At 40.3% G+C, this 25,586-nt stretch overlaps 1 protein-coding gene across 11 annotated transcripts in view; it reads right to left on the reverse strand.

Moving 5' to 3' along the window:
- The window catches only part of PARD3 (par-3 family cell polarity regulator), a 641,307-nt gene that overhangs the window by 355,329 nt on the left and 260,392 nt on the right, over positions 1 to 25,586 (reverse strand). For all 11 annotated transcript variants that reach the window (XM_067542623.1, XM_067542631.1, XM_067542629.1 and 8 more), the window contains one exon: positions 19,748 to 19,926. In XM_067542623.1, coding sequence (XP_067398724.1) covers positions 19,748 to 19,926 — 179 coding nt within the window. The remainder of the gene's footprint in view (positions 1 to 19,747; positions 19,927 to 25,586) is intronic.

A 25,586-nucleotide genomic window follows, 5' to 3' on the forward strand; every position in this document is an offset into this window, starting at 1 on the left:
ATTGCCTTGAGTCTGTACACAGCCATTTAATCGCAAAAGACCCTTTCTTATTTAAGACAGGAAGTTCAAAAGTAAGCTTTATGAGGTTCTCCATCTCCTGCATCAGCTTGTGCTTCCACAATCTCTTCCAACTTAAATTTCTGCTGGACAGACTGCATGGGTACATATTTCAGTGACATTTTGAGGCTCTCAGACCAACTTTTCCCTCCCAAAGCAAATAAACTACCAGTAAACACACTTCAAAATAACTATAGCAAGATGGTTACTAATTTTAATACATCACTGTCCAAGCCCGTACGCACAACTAATACTACATCACATACAATGCCAATGCTCTTGGGTGTAGCACGTTAGGCATTATATGCTATCTGAATTATCTTCTCACATCTTAATGAAAAACATTGTCACAGTGTACATGACTGTCAATGTATCGTGAAGTCTCTCTACCTACATCTGCATACTGGATGTGATGTGTTGCACTTAAAAATTTAGTGAAGAATTTATTATTTTAAAAATTGCTGTTCTCATTTTGAAGGGTGTTTCCCTGTCCATATTTACTTCGGTTCCCTGGAAAAATAGCAAATATGAAACCATTTATAAAACAATAGCAGATGAGGATTGCATTGATTAGCACATTACCCATTTATTCCCATTGAGATTGTAGTAAAACCTTTTTTTTTAATTGCTGAGATCTAGTTTTGGTTTACTATGATTTTTTTTAAACAAATCACAACTTTTTCCCCATGCCACCTGATGTCCTACTTGCACCAAATCTTAGCCTTCTACAAACATGTACTGCTAACCCTTCCCATCTCTGATTATTCAAAGCCAAGAGACCCTGAAGCAGATTCTCAATGTCATAGTTCCACTGAAGTCAATGAAAATATGACAATTTACACCAGCTGAGGATCTGCCCCCCAAAAAATACATGGTCATAGGAACTGTATACAACTTCACAAAAAAGCGATTATAAGCACAGCATGAGAATGCCTTCTGGAGCAAAATGCGTTTTCCATTGTAGGTTAGGCCAACCATTCCCTTACAAAATCGGAAATGTAGGTAGAGGTGTAAACATTTTTTGACAGTTGTTCATGTTCAAAAACTAATAGGTCAAAATGTGACATCCTTCGCCGTCCCACCATTTGTGCAAACCTGAAAAAAATTACCCCAAACAGATGCTTTTCCATAGACAAGGATTGGCTTTTTATTTACAGTATCTACAGCATATTTCTGTCCTCTTTAAAACAACAGAAATCACTATTGTGACCTACAGCACATTAGTTAGCTTAATTTTTTTTTCCATCTTATGGATTAATTACCTAGGCCAAGTTCTAGCAATAAGGTGCTACTCTAGGCAAGCATTAGAACATACCTCCTGCTCTAACAGCCACACTTACAGGGAGAGAAAATTGTAAAGGATATATAAAATATAATATGAAATGCTACAAAATGAAACCTTCAATACCTAAATGGGACACACAGTTTAGTTTTCCAGATAAGGTTTCTTGTATAAAACAACTTTTTTCTTAAATATATTGCACTGCAGAGTTAATGCCTCATGACTCAAGTTGTTTACCAAAAAATGGACTCTAAAACAGAAAATGAATTTCAGCATCAAGGAATTAAAGCATGAATTCAACCAGACCAAATACCCCTGTAACAAAATTCCTGTTTGAATGACCAATCAAATAAAATTTTCTACTACACCGATTTGCCCATGCCATAGATCAGTCATAAGTCGTCAAAAATAACTTAGACTTTTCAAAGTGGCATATTGAGGACCATGACGGCAAAAATAGAAGATCTTCTCTTTTTTAAACCAGAAAGTTTGTTAGTTTACTTTGCAGAACTCTGCTGAATACAAGTTTCTCCAGCAGAGCTATAGAAGGCAGTAAGCAGTGTGCAACAAATAGAGTTCTGTCTGTGGATTTTCTCAGTCTATTTCTCTCTTTCGGTCAAACTGTCAGCGCAATTACTGTGAGCCATGAAAAACAATTTTAATCATTTTAGGTGGTGGAAAGATACAATCACAAAATCACAATCTGGATGAGGAAATAAAGAAATATGATTTTATATGAAGAAAAGTCACAATTGGCTCATGAGTCATTGATTAGTCCTTGTCATATGACAGACCGTCAGCTAGTCTGAATGAACAGACATCCGTGCCTCATATATGAAGATGCTTTTTGTGTTTCTATTCTTCATATATAATTCTATTATTATTGATCTATATTTAGTTTTCAACACAGCCTTTTCAACACAACAGTTTTACCTATTCTACACAAAAATCCTTCCCCATTTAGTCTCCATTAACCATTCACAAAAAATAAAAGCTCTTTGCGAGAGTAAAAGAAAAAAACTCAACAGCTCTATCAAAGGCTGTATTCCAACTTCAGCTGACCATTAACGCCTCGATTGTGAATTTAACTACATATTATTGAAGACAATCATTTTTGCTTACAATTAAATTTTCATAGCAATATCTCAATCCACTAAGTCAGGAATGTTGTGTGACAGCACCAAAAACAAACTAATATCAGTGGGTTTGCATGGACTATATGCCAAGATGTGAGAGACATACACATGCATGTCTGTTATTCTTTTCTGCTAAAAGTAAATACCAATCAAACACGAATATTCTGGACCATTTCAAAGTAAGTTTCTCCTTCCACAAAAAGTTAAGTTTCTCTACTAGAAGCTATTTTTCCCAACACAGTCCCACAGCTGATACCAACATTTAGCTGCACTAGTGGAAGCAAAAACAGGAATGCTAATGAAGGCCAGGTTCCTGTAGCTGCTGGTGCTTTTACAATGTTGTTAACCTACACAGAGCAAGTAAAAAATGGCACTGTAGTGTACTTCATCCATCTGGCTGTGATCACCAATAGAGCTGATAATTTTTAGGAAATTTTAGGAAAACAACCTAGCATAGACAAATCCAAGACATTTTTTCTAAAATTTCCCAACATCAATTGCTACCACCAGCTATTCTTCATTGGTGGTAGCAACAGTGAGAACACTAGTGTAGACAAGGCAGGGCACTAGCATTTTAACCACTAGCATTTTAACCAAAGTCTGATGTAGTCCTGTTCTGAGCAAGGTTATACAACAGTACTTATGCCGCCGGTGGCCAACCGGAATCCTATCTATAGTAACGTTCCCACCATTACTTCCACTATCAAAGCTAAACCCATAGCAGGAAATTTTAGGGAAGGGAACAGAACTACTGTAAGATGCACTTTGTACATTGGGAGTCATTGAAAAAATAAATTAAAACAACAGTTCTAAACGAAGGTAAAATATGCAAACCGAGTCAGGGAACTTCTTCTAATACTCGGTATGATATAATAAAAATAATCACACATTCATTTAAAAACAAAACAAAAAAGTATTAGCATGTGCACTTCCCTGAGATGCAAAAATGGTGCATATCACTTTAACTGCAATATCATATAAAAAACAAGACTTTTAACAAGGTAGCCACCAGGGTCATACAGAGAACTCATTTCTTCTGGAGCTGCAGCTGAGTATCCTCACGAGACTGCTACTGACATGGATCATCGGTTATAATTAAATGTTCTAATTTTTAAAAAGAATTTCCCCAAACAGCTTTAGGGGACTGCAGACATGTAAAGTTCTGTAATATTTGTAATGAGAACTGATCAGTATAATGCTAGAATTGTTAGGTCACAACATTACAGCAACACTGAACAGTAACATTTTGCTGCATTTCAAATTAAAATGCAGATGCCAGCAACTTAAGGGGTTTAAGTTTACTATGGATTCCCTGTTGAATTTTTTCTGAGCTGGAAAAAAATGGTACAGTGATTTTGCTGTATTTTCAATTTCAGACAATTTGCAACTGACAATGAGCTTGTCACTAGAGAGAGACCCTCTAGAAGTTGTTGAGATGATGCATTAGCGTGACCTCTCTACAGCAATGCCTTAATTACTAGCTGGCAGTGCATAAACCAGCTTGTGGTTTAAACCTATAGTTGTAACATGGTTAGACTCACTAACCACCCTATCCCAACCACAGTTATCCTGTACTCTACAAGAGGAGATTTCCATGCCTGCTGCTTCAGTTGCTACTGGATCACTTTCAACATATGAACTGCCAAATGTGTCTTGCTTCCCATATGTCTGATGTAAAATTTATGACAAGAGCATGCTTTCAATTTTTACTGTTACTGCAGGGTAGGAGTATAACAACAATGAAATTGATCAAAATAGTCTCAGATGAAATTCTCAGTAAGGATTCCTTGTTCCCAAGTTGCACACTCTTAGCAATGTTCCCACCATAACCACTTCTGCGACAAGCCATCCAGTCTCATCTGCTGACCCTCACCCAAGGGACTTTGTTTCAGTCAATAACTTATTTTGCTTAAACTTTTGTTATGTACGTCTGGTATTGCATTGTTTGTACATTTCTGGAACAGTGATTTTTATTCTTCTAGCCTGATTGCTCAGAAAATAGTTACAGCAACATCATCTGGCTTGTTGCAAAGGCAGGAGCTTTGAATTTAAAGAAATTTGGAGCAAAGGAATACTGCAATAAATTGTACACACGTACTAAAAGCCAAATTTTGAAAAATGCAATTCATATTGCTCATCTGCAACACTACAGGCATCCATTTGTAAAACTGACAGTTTATAAAAAGAAAATTACTTCTACCATTTTATGTCAGGACTATAAGGGTGGAGCGGGTTGAGAGGAGGAAATATTGAATTTAAACTCGGAAAATGTATACTTTTGCCAACTAGAGTGCTGGCAAAAAACACCATAATGTGAATTCCAATTAAACAGCAGCAAAATGTGATCTGTTTCCTCATGTGGCATAGGTGAAGGCGAGGTAAGAGGAAGCTGGCATGCCATTCAATTGATGACCCGGTGTAATCTGAGCATAATGCATGAAAAACCACACACACACACACACAGTTATAAAATTGTATTCTGCAATGTTATACTGCCTTCTCCATGAGTGAATCTTAAAATGTATCATACACATTTAAGAATTAAACATCACAATGTCCCTGTGACAATGCAAAAGCTAGGCACAGTGGTATTAAATGATTTGCCCAAGATGACAGAGTGTGCCACAGTTGAAAACTAGAGCCCAGATCTCATGATTCCCAGTCTTCTGCTCTAATCGTATCATATTCCCCCTATCAAGAGCATTATACTTTTTAAAATATTAATTATATTTAATTTTATCACAGATAAAAATCTAAAGTCGGTCACCCACACTTGCATTGAGTACTACCCAATCCCACAAACAGATTAATTGATTTCAATGGGATTACTTGGGGAGTAAGGCACTACTCAACATATGAGCAGCAGAATCAACCCCATATTGTGGAATTTATCCACTGACTGGATACATAAAATATATAAGCTTCTAGTCACCTGTGAACATTTCTTAACATTGTATTCACACTCTTATACAATAACTATTATATACATACATATATTATATACACACACACCTGCTTGTGACAGGCCATTAACAAATGCCATTTTACCATTGATCTAGAATCTTGTAATTTGTTACACCAGTCATAAACAAACAAGGGAAATATGACCTAGAGGGAGCTACTGTATGGTAGGTGCATAACTGGTTGGAAAACCATTCCCAGAAAGTAGTTCTTAGTGGTTCACAGTCAATCTGGAAAGGCATATCAAGGGGGTCCCACAGGGAACAGTTCTGGGTCTGGTTTTGTTCAGTATCTTCATCAATGATTTAGATAATGGCATAGAGCAGGGGTGTCAAACATATGGCCCGTGGGCCACATCTGGCCCGCGAACCTTTTTGATCCGGCCCGCGTTCAGGCAGTTGAAGCTGAAGGCTGCCGTGGAAAGTTTCTCTGCATTGCCACCTTAAGAGATTTCTGGGTTGAGGGCATTGCCACTTTAAGAGAGTCTTAAAGCAGCAACCCCTTCCTCCGCAGAACCCTGCCGTGGAAAAGCGGAAGACGCCCTTACTTTTTCCACGGTGGGTATTGCTCCTAGAAACCCCTTAGAGCGGCAATGCAGTCAGTCTGGCAGTGGGGCCCACCGCATAATCGCACCGCCGAAAACGCCTGATGCCACGCTGCCAAAAAGGGGAAGATGGGCCGAATTTTTCGGCGGTGGGCATTGCATGGCCCCTTTGAAGTACAGGTTCTGTGAATTTGGCCCATCACCATCAGCGAGTTTGACAGCCCTGGCATAGAGAGTACACTTATAAAGTTTGCAGATGATACCAAGCTGGGAGGGGTTGCAAGTGCTTTGGACAATAGGATTAAATTTCAAAATGATTTGGACAAACTTGACAAATGGTCTGAAGAGAATGAAATTCAATAAGGAGAAATGTAAAGCACTCCACTTAGGAAGGAACAATCAGCTGCACATATACAAAATGGGAAATGACTGCCCAGAAAGGAGTACTGCAGAAAGGGATCTAAGGGTCATAGTGGATCACAAGCTAAATATGAGTCAATAACGTAACACTGTTGCAAAAAAAGCAAACATCATTCTGGGATGTATTAACAGGACTGTTGTAAGGAAGACACAAGAAGTAATTTTTCCACTCCACTTTGCACTGATTTGGCCTCAACTGGAGTATTGTGTCCAGTTTTGGGGGCCACATTTCAGGAAAGATACGGACGAATTGGAGAGTGTACAGAGAATAGCAACAAAAATGATTAAAGGTCTAGAATACATGACTTATGAGGGACGAATGAAAAAAATTGGGTTTGTTTAGTCTGGAGAAGAGAAGACTGAAGGGGGACACGATAACAGTTTTTCAAGTACATATAATCTGTTACAAGGAGGAGAGAGCAAAGTTGTTCTCAAACTCTGAAGATAGGATAAGCAGCAATGGGCTTAAATTGCAGCAAGGGCCATTTAGGTTGTACAGTGGGAAAAAATTCCCAACTGTCAGGTACTCACTGGAATAAACTGCATAGGGAGGTTGAGGAATCTCCATCACTGGAGATTTGATGAGCAGGTTAGACAATCACCTGTCAGGAATGGTCTAGATAATTCTTAGTCCTTGCTTGAGTGCAAGCGGCTGGACTAGAAAACCTCTCGAGGTCCCTTCCAGTCTATGATTCTATGATTATGAACCACTGGAATATAGAAACATCTCAGATTTGATCTTTCCATCAGAAGTCATCAGTTTTTAGATATGAACAATGCAAGTGTCTTCAAAGCACATTAGAGGTAGGAATTGTTTAAAAAAACCCTTATTTATTTATTCATTCTAGGAAGTGTGGGGTCATGTTGGGCATGAGGTCTTCTATTTGGTCAAGTGAAGGTCATCTGAGGCCACTGCTCTTATTTACCAGATGAGACTAAAAGGTTTCTACAAAAAATGTTTAATGGATAGATTATTATAAAATTATATTAATTCCACATTACCCTAGGCCATATAAGAGAACATATCAGCTCCTGGGCTGTTTTATGTTGCACTGGGGGATGTTTGGTCATGGGCTAATTCTAAAAAGTGTTAGTGATAAAATTTCTGTAAAAATGCAACCTCATTTCTCTCCATGATGCAATTTTTAAACAGACAAGGAGTAATATGTTTTTGTGATATTATTATAACCTGTTTACTAGCTTTTACAAACTTTGGAGGTCTGATACAACACCTTCACTTCATTTTTACTTAACATCAACCATTTTAAGCAAGTATAAAAACAATTATTGATCTCAAATGACCTTCACTTCTCCAGAACGAAGTCACTGTACAAAACAACGTTGTCCTACAGGAAACAAATTTTTTTTTTTGTAACAGGATACTCCCAGATACGCATCTACAGGTATATCAAAACCATTAACCAGTGGATTGCTTTTGGGGTGATTTCTGATGGAGAAATCAAATTTGGGATGTTTTCTTTTGTCAGCAGCTCTCTGTGAGCTAGTGTGCCAAATTTCAAGATTTTAGCTCAGTGGAAACATGGAAACTAATTGTGTCAGTCAGCAAGTGAGTGACTTGTTACAAGCATCTGTGTATATTAAATGAGATGGACACCATTGCTTGGCAGTCTTCCTTCCCCTTTGGGTAAGTTCAGTTTATTTTATTATTATACGATGCAATTTAACAGTCTATCTAGTTTAAGATGATTTTAGAGCATGACCTTGGAAGCTAAAACAGAAGGGACAGATGATGGCCATAAGAAGTGCTTAGCAAGGCAGCAGTTCCAGTTGCACAATATCAAGACCTTGTTGATCTTTGTTAAGGAAACAGAGTTAAAGAATTTTCTTAGCCTAATGTCTTCTCCCAGAGCGTGTGAAGCTGCTAACCTAGAACATGGGTTATTTACAGTTATTGATAAAGGCTATTTTGGGAAGCAGAAGGCCTATTATTTTGACAAGGAATGTGGGAACAAATAAGAAGGATGACTACTCACTACTCATTTTGATTACTGAAGTCTTTAGAAAATGACTGCCTCTACATTTCCATGAATGGAGCTAATCTAATTTTGTATATGTGTCTATTATAATCTATAAGGGGTAGATCATTAGATACCAGTGCAATGAGAACACAGCCACATTTAAAAATCATTCCTATATTTAACTTCAATCACCTTGTGTTCATAAATTTCCAAAGTTGTGCAATTCCAATTTTGTATATTCCACAATATCTTTGAGTGACAAGCAAGGCCTCACACACACACACACACACACACACAAAACAATTACTAAGGGCAGCTGTGATAAATGTTTTGCTGTGCAGCTGGTGTTATATGTGGATATTCAGTATGGAAGAATATGGATTAAATTCAGACTAAACTGAAATCTGTTAGGCTGCCAATCAAACTTGTGCCATCAATCTCCTATTTACAAAGGAATATCAAAAATGTCATGATCTTTGCATGTGCACATGCAAAACCAAAAATTATCAAGCATGCTAACATATTATATTTCTCAGACTCTCAGGGCTGGGAAGAAATTCTCTTCCTCAATTCTCTCTTTACTCATTAATTTCACAGTAAAATCTCAGTAAAGATAGTGCAAAACAAACAAAACAGCATATGGTGATTGATGTACTGCAATTACAATTCAGAAGCTGGGGCTTATTCCTGACTGTATGTTTCATAAATCAAAACACCAAGTTAAAACTGTTCTCTCCCAAAAGAGACTAATCCAATATTTACAAAACCTTTCATAAACAATGGATCTGCATCTCAGATGCATGTTTAGAAAGCATTTTCCCCTCTGACCTACAGTACCTATGTTCTTCAGCACTAAGCACTCTAATATTCATTTAGCCCCCCAAAAAAAAAAAAAATCTCCTTAAATGTTTGTTTTCATTTTCTACATCCATTCAGGTCCCTTTCTCTAAAATGTTCTGAAGTCTCTAACTTCTTTTAAACTCAGTAGGCTAACGTCAAATTAAGCAAATTTAGATTTTTGGGGTTCAGTCCTGCATTCCTCTCTCACATGACAGTTCCAGTAGAACTTCAGTGGGACTATTTGTGTGAGGCTGAGTTACAGGAACAGATCCTATGCTTTTATATTTTCAACACTCCTCCCACCCCTATTGCAGGGCTCTCATTGACACCATTTCTCATCCTTCCTGAAAGCCCTCTAAAGAGTTTCTATGAGCATGCAGCTATGCATACAAAAACAAAACAGGTTTTACTAAACAGGTGAAGGAAAAAAATAGTTGTTCACAACTCTGCAATTTTCAGAAGAATTTGGTTTTGTACCCATATTTATCCAGGGGTTTGTGGGCAGTGGACTCAGACTATATATTACAAAAATGGATTTTTATTTTAAATTCCTCTTTTCTTCCAAGCATAAAACTGAAATCTATTTCCTTACCATTTTCCCTCCTGCTGATTAATTTCTTTTTAAAAAGTTGCTCATAAGTCCTGGACTGCTGGTATTTATTTTAATTATTTAGTGTATTAATAAATCATCTCTTTGGGGTAGGAAAAGGAACAACAAATAAACAGAAGGAGAACAAATAAATAAATAATTACAGGAAATCACATGATGGCACTGTATGAATGTCAACATAATTCAGGACTCGGTGTTTTATAAGTCTAACTTGGAGATTGTGGGACAGATCCATCAAAATTAGTACTATCATTTGAACAATAGGGCAAGTGGCACAAAATCCCATTTGAGGATGACCACATTTTCAAACTGGAAAAACTTGGACACTACCAGGGATCTGTGTGTAAAAAGAGAAGGTTACTCACCTGGTGCAGTAACTGAGGTTCTTCGAGATGTGTGTCCCTATGGGTACTCCACTCCAGGTGCCTGGCACGTCCAGATCAGAGATCTTCATCAGCAGTGACCGCCTGGGTCGTGCATACGCAGCCTGTCTCGTAGCACTATTGGCACCTTGAGTTGTGCGCACGTGACCCTCAATTACTTCTCTACCGTGGAGCAATAATAAGGATGTGCTCCGAAGTAGAAGGAAGGGTAGTGGAGCACCCAGAGGGACACACATCTCGAAGAACCTCAGTTACTGCACGAGGTGAGTAACCGTCTCTTCTTCATCGAGTGGTGTCCCTGTGGATACTCCACTCCAGGTGATTATGGAGCAGTCTCTCTCATTTGGCGGGGAGAACTCTGGAGTTGTTGTCTATAAATGATAGCACAGTTAGGCCTATGGTTGCATCTGATCTGGAATCTTGGTTAACGGCAATGTTTTGTAAATGTGTGAATCGAAGCCCATGTAGCTGCTGTACATATCAGGTATGGGAACGTTCTTAAAGAAGGCTATATATGCTGCCAACCCCTTGGTGGAGTGCATTCTAATCCCTTGTGGAGGTTGCACATTTTTCAGGGTGTAACATAAGTGAATGCAATCTTTTATCCACTTGGAAAGCCTCTGATTAAATATGGTCCGTCCTTTAAAATGGTCTGCTATTTATACAAAGAGTCTTGATGTTTGTCTGAAGGATTTAGTCCTGTCCAAGTAGAATATTAGTGCTCGTCTAACATGTGTAGTGAGACGTTTTGTGTGTTCTCATGTAGTTTTGGGTAGAAAGTGGGCAAGTGGATTGGTTGGTTGATATGAAACGGGGAATTGACCTTTGGCAAAAATTTCAGGTTAGGACGTAGCATGACTTTGTCCTTGAAGAAAATTGTATATGGCAGATGCACCATGAGTGCCCCGATTTTTCCTACATGTCGTGCAGATGTTATAGCCATGAGAAAGGATACTTTCATGGACATGTGTAGTAGGGAACATGTCGCTAATGGTTCGAATGGGTGTTTGGTTATGGTGCGCAATTCTAAATTAAGATTCCCTGGAATAGTGGGTTTGTGGATCTCAGGGTATGTGTTCTGTATGCTGCTAAGGAATCGTTTGACTAACAGGAAAGTAAAGATAGTCTTGTCTACTATTTTCAAGTGGAAAGCAGCTATGGCGGCCAAGTGAACTTTGAGAGAACTGAGTAACAGGCCTGAATTTTTAAGTTAAGAGTATGTAGTCCAGCACATTTAGTATTGAAGCAGATACAAGTAAGACATATCTATTTATATACCATTCATTGAACCTAGTCCACTTTTGGAGGTAAATTTTGTGAGTTGTTGACTTTCGGCTGTTCAATAACACGTTTTTGACTTGTATTGAGCATTCTAATTGTTTCCCTTTGAACCATGTAGGAGCCACGCCAGGAGGTGGAGTTTAGCTATGTACAGGTGCAGGGTGTGGCCGTTGCCCTGATGGAAAAGGTCTTTGGATGTTGGGAGGGCTACTGATGTGCGAGCCGACATCTGGAGCAGGTAAGAATACCATACTTGTCTTGGTCATGCAGGAGCTATGAGGATTACTCTTGCTCTGTCTCATCGTATTTTGTGTAAGACCTTCAGAATCATTGGTATTGGAGGAAACACGTACAATAGATCCTTGTTCCAACTGATAAGAAAGGCATCGCCTATGGATCCGCCCCCCCGGAACAGAACAGTGGGCATTTCTGGTTCTGTGGGGTTGCAGAGGTCGATGGTTGGACGGCTCCATTGTCGGACGATGTCTTGTAATACTGCCTTGTTTAGCTCCCATTGGTGTTTCTGTGCGAAGTTTCTGCTGAGAGCATCTGCCATTATATTCTGGCACCCTGGGAGATATGAAGCTGAGATACTGATGCCATAATGGATGCACCATCTCCATAGCTTCATTGTCTCTCTGCATAGCAAGTATGATCGGGCTCCCCCTTGACGATTTATAGAATACATGCATGTGATGTTGTCTGTCATGATTTTTATTGTTTTGTTCCTTATAAGAGGAAGGAAATGCAAGCATGTGTTGCGTACCACCCGAAGTTCTAGCAAATTTAGACACATTTCCACTCGAGACAAGGAGCCATGGAGTAAATTTTCCATCCAAATAAACCCACTCTCTTCCAGTTCTTATCCTGGGATGTGGATTTGTGGTGAGTCTACTTGCCCCTTTGGTGTGCTGCTTCCACTAGCAGGGAATTAGGTGGGGGGTGGGTAAACAGGAATTCACCTCACTTTTCGAGTACCTTGAGCAGCAGTCTTTCCTAAACCATGAAAAAGAAGGCGCAAACATATTCTTAGAAAATACACTTATCATAGGTTTATGATTATTATCCCAATTTTACTGATTGGGAACTGAGATAGAGAGGGATTACATGACTTGCCCAACCTCACAGAAGAAGAATGGGAACTATAACCAGATCTCAGACAATCAGTCCAGTACCTTATCCACATGCTCGTCATCCTTTTTCCCCAAACAGCCCTCTATTAATGTTCCTCTATCTTCTTGGGGATAGAGGGATGAGTGGACGGGATTCTCTTCAGCAAATATGAAGGAGTATCCCCCATGGTGAGATTAGGTAAAGGGAAGGAAAAAGGGGAAAATAATGAAAACCTTAAAAGCAAACATTTTACTGAAGGAGGATTGGTTTTTGCACTTTGACACTTCTGGCCTTGGTTGGCTTTTGGCTCCATCTCAGCAGAATATTCTCTGTCTGTGTGCACAGCACTCAGCAAACAGAATGGCAGAGAAGTAAATGTATAGCACTGTCCGCTATCTCTCTGAGCACCAGGCAGGGATTTTTCATTTCATGTCTCTCACTCCCAACTTGCTGAAGTGATTTCATAAAGGGTGTTGCTGACTCTCACCACAGCAAGAAGGGAAAACAAAACAAAAACAGATGAGAAATATATATTTACTTTTGTTATGAAAGTTGGAAATGCTGAGGTCACCCACAGAGACACTGATGTTAATTTTTATTGCACTAAAACAGCAGCAGCAGCAGCTTTGACAGAAAAGTCATGAATCTTGCACTCTATGTGAGAGGAAAACCACACACACTTTTTAATATTATTATTTTAAGTTCTGTTTGGTCACATTTGATCTAAAGTATTTCACCACCACCTGACAAGCTGACCACAAAGTACCCCATCACAAAGCAAAGAAGGAAAATGTGTGTATTTTAGTATCTTTAAATTTTTATCCAGCTATTTTAGGGTCACATTTATTTAATCTTCCAGCATAACAACAACCTATTTCAACAGCTTTATTAATTCAGCATTTGTAGCTGTGTTTTGTCTCTGCATCTCAAATGACAAAACCCCAGGCTCTTCCCCCCCCAAAAGAGAGCTCCACCTGAATAAAGCTGGTGAAAGCATTATTTGACAGTTTTACTTGAAATTACTTTGAAATTATCCTGTTTTCTCATGCACCAAGCTTCTTTCAAATTGGAGTAACTTCCTAAAATCTAAAATATTTCCCAAGAAATTTCACACAAACTATATTCCTCAAAATTTGAGCATTTCAATGGTCACTTTTGCTCAAAAATTCACACTTCAAATTTTGAAGGAACAGGGTTGCATATAGTCTAATGGTTTAGACACACAGCTTAGTGTCAAAAGGACACTATTACCACAACTGCCATTGACTGGCCTTTGTATTTATTCAGCATGCTACAAACATTACTCAGCTGGTAAACGTTACCTCAATTTTTCATGTGGGAATGTGACGCTCAGAGATCCAAAAATCAGGATTAGTATTAAAGTCCCAAACTCCCAGTCTGATCCCTAGTCATTCCAGTCTACAGAGCCTCCTAGACCAGTGGTTCTCAACCAGGGGTATGTGAACTGTTGGGGATATGCAGAGGTCTTCCAGGTCTTCTCATCTAGATATTTGTCTAGTTTTACAACAGGCTACATAAAAAGCTTATCGGTACAAACTAAAATTTCATACAGACAAAATGAGAAAGTAAGCAATTTTTCAGTAATAGTGTGCTGTGACACTTGTATTTTTATGTCTGATTTTGTAAGCAAATAGTTTTTAAGTGAGGTGAAACTTGGGGAACACAAACAAATCAGACTCCTGAAAGGGATACAGTTGTCTGGAAAGGTTGAGAACCATTAAGACAATCCACTCATACATTGCAATTCAATTATCCTATATGTAAAAGTAGGACTAATATCTGTCCTGCCAATGCAAGACTGCAAATGGCTGCAAATATCTTCAATCCAGTACATTATTTTTAACTCCTTTAGAGTAAAAATCTATTTTACAGATGGGAAAATTGAGGTTTAAAGGGGTTACATGTCTCAAACAGAAATGCTGTGGCCTTGCAGATTAGGCACAAAACTGACAGTCAGCAGACCAGGGTTTGAAACCTGGGAGTTCTACCACTGGCTTGCTATATCATTTAAGGCTTTTTTCATTTAACTTCCATATCACAAACATCACTGTTCTCACATATTGAAATGTTTCATTTAAAAAAACAGTGAAGGAAACTTGAATAGAAACTTTAAGCATTCCATATACACACACGCACACACACAAAGCTGGTGCTAACAAGGGCCACATCTTTCTGAGCTTACTTCTTTAGCTATCTTTGGCAAATTCCATTATCCTGGTTAGGAATCAACAAGTACCTCTGCAAGAGAAGAAGGGGGAGGAACTCAAGTGCATTACAGATGAGGGACTTGACCCTTGATGAGAAATCTACTTTTTAAAATGTCCATGTGGTTCCCACATTATCTACCTCCCTCCCCTGTTTACAATGCACAATGAAATGAGATTCCTAACCAGAGAGACAGCAAAAATGCTTAATTTATTCATACAGATTAGGCTATTCTTTCCTTCAGTGAGGCACATGTGGGTGAGACCACTAAAAAAAAGCTGGCTGCTAACTAAATAGCAAATACAAATAGAAAAAAACCTGCACACCAAGTAAACTCAGCTGTGTGTTTGCTATTACTGATCCACCCCTGCAGAGCATGCTACATGCCATTTGCTTTGCTTCAGGTGGATGAATGTGAGAAAGAGAGTGGAAGCAAGTCAATGCACATTCATTTTTCCCCCTCACTACTCTCTCTTGATCTCTTTTTCTTCTAAGTATACATTTTCACTTCTTCAGGTTATGGCAGCAATGTTGATTTTTAATGCAACAATATATAATACAGCTCCAGAAAAATCACACCATGGTAATTTCTTTAGAAACCAAATGACCATACCAAATTTTTGTATTAAGCAGATGCAGTTACTAGACAAACCTTGCGTATTTCAGTGACACAGGATCAAAGCAGGTACAATATTTAGTCACGCCACCCAATTCCTCACTGTCATGGATGTACAAAAGAAAAAAGTACCTGCTGAGCACACTAAAAAAAAAGGGCTGAATTAACTTGTAATCATCATTAGAGATAAGATATCTGGTTCCTTCAGATCTGAAGAAAAAAGTCTGATATCGTTTTGCATGAACACAGCTCACATATTACAAAAGCTACACAAGTGGTGGCTTGTGCCATGGGGCTAGAATAATGGATTATTATTTTTTAAGTTTGTGATTCAATTGTGTAACAATTATTCAAAAAATCAAACTGTCGTAAGATATTTTATTGTGGCAGAAAATGCGTGTAGTAGATTTCATTTGTGTTGGGAGGACTAAAGAAACAAGTCAAAAGTACAGTTGGCACACAATGACATGGGAAAATTTGGAAAGTGTTTTTGTTAACAACTTTATTTTAATTTAGTAACTTGAGGGAGTAAGATCTAAAGGATTAATTTGAGCTCTTCCTTACTGGGAATGCAGATGTGCCACATAAAAGAAAAAATATTCCAAAATGAATCAAAATAAGTTGGTGAAAGGAATAGAGATAAAGTGAGTGTGTACTTTAAAAGATCCCAATAAACGTAATTACCTAAGAAAGGTGTTGATAACTAGGGACCCAATCCTGTAAACACTTAGAAGAGTCGCTCTAATTACTTCCATAAAATTACTCACATAGGTGGGAATTACTCATCTGAGTGTAGTTGCCAATATTACAGTCTTTCTCCAGAAATAATTCTTCAAATAAATAGGAGACCTGGGGTTCACCAGACTGTGTATTTAAAGTGTCTCTCAACTTCAAATGCCTCAAAACTAATACAGGTTTCAGGCTGCTTTCCTATCTGGCCAAGACAAAACAAAAAACCATCAAAACCCTCCTTTCCCACTCTACTACAGTGTATTATGACATCACAATAATACATGGTGATGTTTCTTCAGGGCAATGCAACATTGCTAATGCACACCAAAACCAGAGAGGGAAGAATCCAAAAGGTTCAGAGTCTGGGTCTGCTTCCAAAGCATTCTAAAGTTCAAAGCTCATTCAAACTTATAAAGGTCTTCTGTCAGGGAATCTGACCCTCCTCCATAGCTGATTCTTGGACCCACTGTCTGTGACTGTTTCCTGGATACAATGAAGAGCCTGGCTGCCTGCTACCTCCTGGCACCAGCCATTGGGGGTGGCTGAAAGCAGGAGTATGCCTGCTTTTCCTGCAGTCCTTGTGGAACATCTAATTTTCCCCCCCCTTTCCCACGTCCCAAGGAACCCACCCTTCACTTCCTACTGCTCAGGTCTGTCTCCCCACACCTTGCCTCCCTGTAGCCTTGTTGAGACAGTGGCAATCCCACTGCTTTCTCTTCTCTTCCACCTACCCTGGGGGGCCTTACTGCTGACTTGGTGTTCCAAATCCTGCATACCCAGGGCGATGCAAACCCTATCCTGAGGTGCTCCCTATGCCCATGAGAATTACACCTCTCCACTTAATATATGATGCTTCCCACTGCCCAGGAAGTGGTCCTTCCTCCCAGCTGTATGGTATCTCCACCTACCAGCCATTTCTTCTCTTACCCCCCACCCCATACACTTAGGGGTGAAGGGCTGTAACCAACACCACTGATTATAATCAGTGGATGGGTGAGACTTCTGGTAGCTGTCCTCCTTTCCTTGCTTTTCTCAACAGCTCTGCAGCAGAAGCATAGACATTGTAGGGAGCAAAGCTGCAGCACAGGAATAGTAAGAAAGTATGTCTCAGCAGCCACAAGGCAGCCAGGAAGTGGAACTGCAGTGAAAACACTACCCAGTGCCAGCGCTCATATAGGATAGACGGGTGTTACCTGGAATCCCATACACAGAGCAGAAAACTAAGAATGTTCTGACTACTTTGTTTTAATTGTACTTGCCATACATATGCAATGGAACATTTTGGCACAAGGCAGTATCATTATCTGAATGGATGAAGAAGAAATCTTAATATTAAAACTTGCAAGCTCCTATTGTCCAGATAGTCAAAGTATCCATGCAAATCTCTTAGGCAAGAAGTTTTACACTTTGCAAGAGCTCAGTATCAGTCCTCCAGTGCTATCTGATGACAGAGACTTCAAAATTTATACATTTGCATTTTAGATTAATGACACAAATTAAATATATGTTTTATAGCTACAATTTTATAAAATTGGTAATAGAGAGGAGATAGGAATTCTTAAGAGACATAACTGGGATTCTCTGCAAAATTTGGACAGCAGTAAGAGATGTCAATCAATACACTAAAATATAAAAAAATTATTTAATATAACTGCACTCAGAATGAGGTTAATGCACAAAATGTTCACGACTGTATTGTTTACTTTCAATTGTTTGCAATATCTTACCTACCAAAAACTAATACTCCGAATGATCTGCTTCACTCAAAATATTAATGCAGATGGTATGTAAAAAAATGCATTTTAAAAGATACATTATCAATATCTATTGTACTAACTTATACTAATTCTCTCCCATCTTCTTGATTTAATGCTCTCTTGTGCCCAGCTTCCCATCACTACACTAGATCAATTGAATTCCTTTCCACCTTGGTCACTATGTTCATTTCCAGGGAAGCCATGCTCCAGTGCACTTCAAATATTTTCATGAAAATCAAGAGTAAGTACATGCTGAACAGCTAATGATGCACAGAGGCTGGAGTGGAAGGTTGGCTGCTTTTTAATTCCCTCCAAATGCTATCTTGAGACACTCAAAGGAGGCTTTTCATGTTCATGTATGGCCCTCTTTTCAATATCCTGGAGTTTCTGGAGTAATGAAGTATAACCTTTTTCTGATAATTTATCTGAAATCAAAATATGTTTAGTATTCTGCACACATAATACTCTAACCTGTTTTGTTCTTTTTAAAGTTAAAATATCAAAAGCCAGTTTTTTTTTTCAAAATGGCTTCTAATGCTGCATTCACAATCAAGCACCAGTGCAAATGACAGAAATTGGACATTTAAAACTATCAGATTTGACTTGCAAATCAAGTAGACATCTAAACTCTATAATTTGCGCACACAGTCAATTGCAGAGCCAGCCTAAGGTTCCTTTAAAAATTTGCCTCTATGCATTTATACTCACTGCATGATACTTCACTGCAGATCCTTCTTATAGGCAGGACTGTTATTTTTAAATAGATAGACGAATACCACAAGAGAGATGAGTGTTCTTTTGCAAAAGCTATAATATGTCTTTGTCAGAGGACATCGCAGTAAGCCCTGGCTCTGCAGCATTTCTGCTGTTTCATATAAGATTTAAGCTAGTAATGTAGGATTTAAAACCTGGTGCTGGAATTAACCAAACCACCAAATCTGAGAAAGAAAAGACTTTTACACTCGAATAGGAGTATAGTCACAATGGTAACCCAAAATGTAACATATTACCTAATTAATTTGTATTAGAAAATAAAGTTAGACAACATCAAACTATTTCTTCACTGTCACAGTTAGGGGAGAGAAAAGATAACAGGCGACTGTACAAAACAAAAAATATCTTTCACCTTTTTAGTTTAAAAAAATTAAGTGCATACAGAAACAAGATTCATGGTGATTTCTTTATTTACCAGTATAGCTCACACAGAGATAGTGAATTCTAAATGAAAATATGAAGCGGGGGGGAAAAAAACCACACTGTGAACCTGACTGTTTCAGATTTAATGAAGTTATCCAGTGAATACAATATTTGCATTTTTTGCTTTGTATTACTCAAGCAGCAGTTCTGAAATTGAAAATTGGAAATGTTTATTTGCTACAATAGAAAGATAAAACCAGACAACTAGCTGGTATGCTTATAGTGCTTTGTGTTATCATACAGAGATTCCCGAGGACCATCAGGACTTAAAAGGAGACTGGTGAAAATCAGGCACATTGTAGAGGTGGCCCATCAGGTTCACAGAAAATGTTTGAAAGCATTTGGGGCCTCACAGAAGTGCTGAGCACTCAAAGTACCAAATGAAGTTAATGGCAAACATCAAGCCATTAGTAAACATAAGAGACAATATCCTTAAGAACATTGCACATCCTACCATGAAAAGGATCATTCTGGTGACATTTCATGTCTAGAGGATGAAGGCAATATGAAGGTTGAAACTAAGGGAAAATAAAAAAATTGTGGCTCTGGAATGAAAACATACTGCTCATATATCAAATATAACCATATACACAGAGATAAAACAAAAATGCACCTTTCTGTCATGACTACCAGGAATCCCAGGGGTGTTCTGCTTGAGGAAGCCTGCTGTCGTGGACCATCTTGTAGGGTTTTTTCGTGAAGGCTCTTCTGAAGAAAAATTAGTATCGCTTACAGAAGTCGAGAGGCCAACCAATGCGGGGTCACTGCTACGCCGTACATGAAGAGGCATATCTGAAGGAATAAAATAGACTGTAAATTAACATCAGGTAGATTGAATATTCTTCCACACACACAAAAATATATTTTAAAACTCTGAGTAGGTGGTTGTGACTGAAAGAAGTTTGCACAGTGACTAGCTTCTAACTTCAGTCAACTGCCCAGTGGACATGGGTCTATTTCTTGAAAACAACCACCAATTATTCCCTGCTTGGCAGTCTCTGAAGAGATGAAAAGGACTAAGTGGGTCCAAAGAATGAACTATTTGAAGCTACTTTTGGTTGTATAAGCACAATATCTTATACACCTTTTATTTTAGAAGTTGTGACCAACCTGAAGCACAAGAGAGACTACTGCAACTCTTGAGAAAAATGTGAGAGAGACCAACTAGCCTGGAGTCTAAGCCAAATAGACAGAAGCCACTACAAAATAGGAGATGGGGATGGTGCCTTGTCTGGGAGAAATGCCTCTTGAAAAGCACAGTCCCTTCCTCTTATCTGCTGAGAAAGAGGTCGGAGCTGGGGTTTCTACCAGGTGCTGACCCATACAGCGCTTCGGAGCGCCATTAGCTATCAGCTAATAAATACCCGATATGTTTGAAGACCCCAACCTTCTTGCTGTCCACTGAACAAGAGCACTCCCTTGCTTTCAATCTCACACACACACCTCCTCCTCCAAAGCACACTCTCTCTCTCTCTCTCTCTCTCTCTCTCACACACACACCCCTCTCCTCTCACTTCAAAGGCTCTTAAGTTGAGTGTCTTTGGTTCGGCCTGGTGTACACTACAGATTTTTGTTGTCCAAAGTTAGCTTTTTGCACCAAAACAGTAGTAGTGTACACACTGCAATGCCCTCCCTCCACTAACCCAACTCCCGTGATTTTACGACAAAATAAAACCATCATGACAAGAGGTGTAGAGCTTTTTACACCAAACTTTTAGTGGCAAAGTGTCAGTGTAGACACCGTGTTTGATCCTGTCATGGTAAATGGCTTCCAGGAAGTGTCCCACAATGCCCATCCTCACCGCCCTTGCAATCAGTTTGAACTCTGCTGCCCTGCAGCCATCCACCACTCCTCCTTTAAAGTCCCAGGAATTTTTGAAATTCCACTTTCTGCTTGGTTGGCGTGGAGAGCTCACATCTCATCTTCCCAGCTGACCACAACAGATCTACCAAATGTTCTCCCCACTTGGCACACACTGGAGCTTCTGGATCTGATCAGCATTTGGGGAGTGGAGGCTGTGCAGTCCCAGCTCTGTTCCAGCCAAAAGAATTTAGATATGTACAGTCAAATTTCTCATTTAATGGCGGAGAAGGGCTATGAGCAGAACATTCTGCAGTGCCGTGCAAAAATCAAAGAGCTGCAGCAAGGGTACCAAAAGGCTATGGAGTCAAATCGTTGCTCTGGAGCAGAGCCAAAGACCTGCCACTTCTATAAGGGTCAGAGACGACCCCATCTCCATCGCCACAAGACCCATGGATACCTCTGCAAGCCCAGAAGCAGCAGACACCAGACTCAACTGTGACAAAGAAGTCGTGGACAAGGAGGTTGAGTTGGAGGATGATACAGAGCAGGAGACATGGTGACTTGAGGAGCAAGGACATCTTCTCGAGCTCAGAGGCTTCGAGCCAGTCCCAGCCCTCCAGCTCTGATGTGCAGGACGCAGGAAAGGGGAGCTCAGGTAAGTGATTTTTTTGAGCTCATGCTGCTGGGTGACATGAGGTACAGCTGACCTTTGCTTTGTGGCATTATACAGGTGGTTGAAGGGATTGAAATGCACAAGAGTAGCTGTGTTTGCATGAATTTCCCATTCCCATTCAACTAGGCATTGCAGTAGAAAAGTGTTAATGCATACAGAGATTTTATGGGAATCCTCCAGAGAGATCGCTAGGAAACTTTCCTGGAGGTACTCGCCAGTCCTCTGCTGGAGATTCCTCAGCAGAGCTGCTTTGTTTCTTCCCCTGCTGTACAAAACTTTCCCACCCCAATCAGCAATCACTTGTGCAGGGACCAAAACGGCGAGCAGCATAGGAACTCAGTTTGAAGCTGCTCGCATGGAGGAGCTGCACCCTAGCATCCCTGCTTACTCTCAGGAGTGAGATATCGCCTTCTATGGCCCCCTGCTTGTGGAAAATGGTGGCACAATTTTAAATTTTGTCCCTATCTGCCTGAATCAATACCCCGAACAACCACCCAGAACGTTTTCCACAGCTTGAGTACCCCTTCCCCCAGGGCACAACTCACCATGCCCCAGCTGATTGTCTAGCTGTGTGCTTGCCATGGAACAGTGAGAAAGAGGTGTATTTTACAGTAGTGAATCAATACTGTTATTGCACTCACAATCATGCTTCTGTTTATTGTGCATCTACAGATGTGCCCTTGAGGAGAAACACCTCCGAATCTGCTGAGTGATTGCAGCTGATAAGAAAATGACTATGGATAAGCAAAGAGGAGATGTTCCTAGAACTCCTCCATTCCTTTGAGGTGGGGAAAAGAAAAAAGGACATGGAGAAACAATGTCCGAAAATCAGAAAATTGATAGGCAGGAGAGGAGGGTAAACCAGGAGTGAGTGATAGCAGGTGAGACATGCTGTATCCCATATACACCCTTATGGTGTGATTTGTATATCATTCATGTTCACCCTTACAATGTGACTGCGCATGGTCTGATGCAAAGTAAGCCATTCTCAGTGTCGTTGGAATGCTCATGACATACTGAACATTATTGTTGTGGTAGCATCTTCCCTGCAATGTCATACATATGTACGGATATAAAACCCTTCTATATCATATTCCTAAATGTGTCTCTCACACCACTTGAATAGATGCAGACAAGCACAAAACTGTGTTTCCATGCCCAGCAGAGGCATGCATACAGGAACAATGGACTGGCCTAAGCACCTTTGAGCACTTTGGCTCAAGAGGGAAAAATCATGCCCATTGCCAGACCTGATCCCAGAGGGTGTCGAGGAAACTTGTTAAAAAGAAAGAGGCATCTTTGTCTCGGGGCTCTCCTCCGGCATCTATCTTCCAAGCAACATCAAAGACTGACACTACTCACAGGGAGGGAGGCCTCATTGTAAGATGCAACGCAACCAGCCTGTGTGGTAAACTAACGTCATATATTGAAAGACTGCAATATTAATCTTAGTTTAGGGCATGAGTAATTTTTTAGTTTATTGTGATTAACTCCTTGATTTATTAATAATCTGACTTACATTCACTTAAAATCTTACTGTAATCAATAAACTTGTTTGTCTTTTCTAAAACAGTGCATGTGGATTGAGTGTGTGCAGAGACCTCACAGAGTGACAGAGATGGTACATATCAATTTCTTTGATAAACTGACGGACAAATGTAAATGAGCTTGCAGGGTGCAGTGTACAGCACTTAACCCTGCAAGATGGCAATTCCTGGGATTGCATCTGGGACTGTTTGCTGGGGGTCTATCCCATGGGTGGCTGGCCTGAAGCACTCCTTCACGAGGCCAGAGACCGACTACTCGCAGGATACTGGGCATGGGCTGGCCCAGGAGTGGGTGGTTCACACAGCAAAGCAGGGTAAGTCAGGGCCCAGGAATGAGGAATTGGAATACACCAATGAGGAATACACACCAGTGCAAACTGCAGGGGGAACATCACAACAGGTCACAAGTGCATGATAAAAGCCATGGAGGAGCAAATGGAGCTGCTAAAGTCACTAATAACGCTGCAGACTGAATTCATGAATGCTCGCCCCCTGCTTGCAACCAATACAGAATTGCTTTCCTTGCCCTCTCCAAACTCCACCCACGCATTCATACCAAACTCCTGGCTCGTCTCAGTACCCCGTTCACTCCAATCCTTCAGACAGCTTCAGAACAAAAGCTGGACTTACACGCACCTGTCATAGCTCACACTGCCCCTCACTGCTTTCTCCCCTCCAGCCCAGCTTTTTGTGTGTGTGGTGAATAATTGTTATTTAATAAAGACGTGTGAAGAATATGCAGTCTTTGTCTTTTGCACATGGTGATTGCAGCTTACACTGATTCACAGTGCAAGCTGGAGAGCAGTCATAGCATGTTTACAAAGACACATTATTGTTGTTCATTGTCAAAATGGCTCCTCAAGGCCTCCCTTATTCAAATGGCCTCCCGTTGTGCCCCTCTAATAGCCCTGACATCTGGTTGTTCATGGTCAGCTGCAAGGTGATCTGCCTCTGCGCTCCCCCAAGGGGGAATCTTTTCATCCTTAGCTTCACAAATATTATGGAGCACAGAGCTGGGGGCTATAACCATGGGAATATTTTTCTCATTTAGGTCTAACCTGCCAAAAAGGCATCACCAACAAGCTTTTAATCTGCCAATCACACATTCAACAGTCATTCAGCACCTCCTCAGTCTGTTATTGAAGCACTCCTCACTGCTATCCAGGTTGCCCGTATAAGGCTTTATGAGCCCTGGCAGTAAGGGATAAGCTGCATCTCCCAGGATCACTATAGGCATTTCAACATCCCCTGTTGGAATCTTTTGGTCTGGAAAGAAAGTCCCTGCTTGCAGTTTTCTATATACGCCAGTGTTCCTGAAGATGTGCGAATCATGCAGCTTCCCTGAGCAACCCGCGTTGATGTCAGTGAAACGCTCATAGTGATCCACAAGTGTCTGCAGCACCATAGAGAAGTAGCCCTTTATATTGATGTACTCCATCGTAAAATGGTCCGGGACCAAAATTGTGATATGCATGCTAACTATCACGCCACCCCACCAGAATCCCATCACTGCTAAGGCATCCATTATTTCACGCACGTTTCCAAGACTCTCAGTCCTTCATAGCAGAATGCAGTTCATGACCCTGCACACTTGCAAGAACACAGCTCCAATGGTGGACTTCCCGACTCCAGACCAATTAGTGATCAACCAGTAGCAGTCTGGAGTTGCCAGCTTCCACACAGCAATCGCCATGCGCTTCTCCACCAAGAGGGCAGCTCTCATTCTAGTGTCCTTGTGCTGCAGGGCAGGGGTGAGCTCCGCACAGAGTTCCATGAGGGTGGCTTTGCACATTCGAAAGTTCTGTAGCCACTGCTCGTCATCCCTGACCTGCACAACAATGGAATCCCACCACTCAGTGTTTGTTTCATGTATCCAAAAGTGGCACTGTGTGCAGCTGCTCCGTGAATGCAAACAGTAATCTGGCATTGTGTGTTTGCATGGCACACAGCACGTCAGGGGTCTTGGATTCCTGTTCCGATTGGGTGCTCATGATACACTGCAGGACCAGCTGCAATGTTTTCAGAACATTGACAACAACAGTGGAGAGCAGTGCAGGATCCATCCTTTAAGATAGAGATGGCAAGCACACAGAAAACTGGGGCCACTGAAAAATGCCATGAAACACTGTTAGAAACCTATGAAATGATGGAATGGAAATCACTGCATCATGGGTCATTGAGCAGACATCCATGATGCACTATGACCCCCTCTGCCTTCCCACAACTCCTAGCGGCGTAAGGTGGTGAGCTGCACAATGGGATAGCAGCCCATAATGCACTGCTCTCCCTGTCCATGCTAGAGCACCAACAGCAGACGCACTTCAGCAACATGAGTGCTGTGTGGACAGGCACAAGCGCTGTTTACAGCGCTTCTTGATCACCACTCTAACTTGAGTTGGCAATACTTTCTAGTGTAGACAAGGTCTAA

Source organism: Emydura macquarii, unplaced genomic scaffold (genome assembly GCF_026122565.2).
Source record: "Emydura macquarii macquarii isolate MOO-44397 ecotype Brisbane River unplaced genomic scaffold, CSIRO-AGI_Emac_v2 contig_719, whole genome shotgun sequence".
NCBI classification, from domain to species: Eukaryota; Metazoa; Chordata; order Testudines; family Chelidae; genus Emydura; species Emydura macquarii.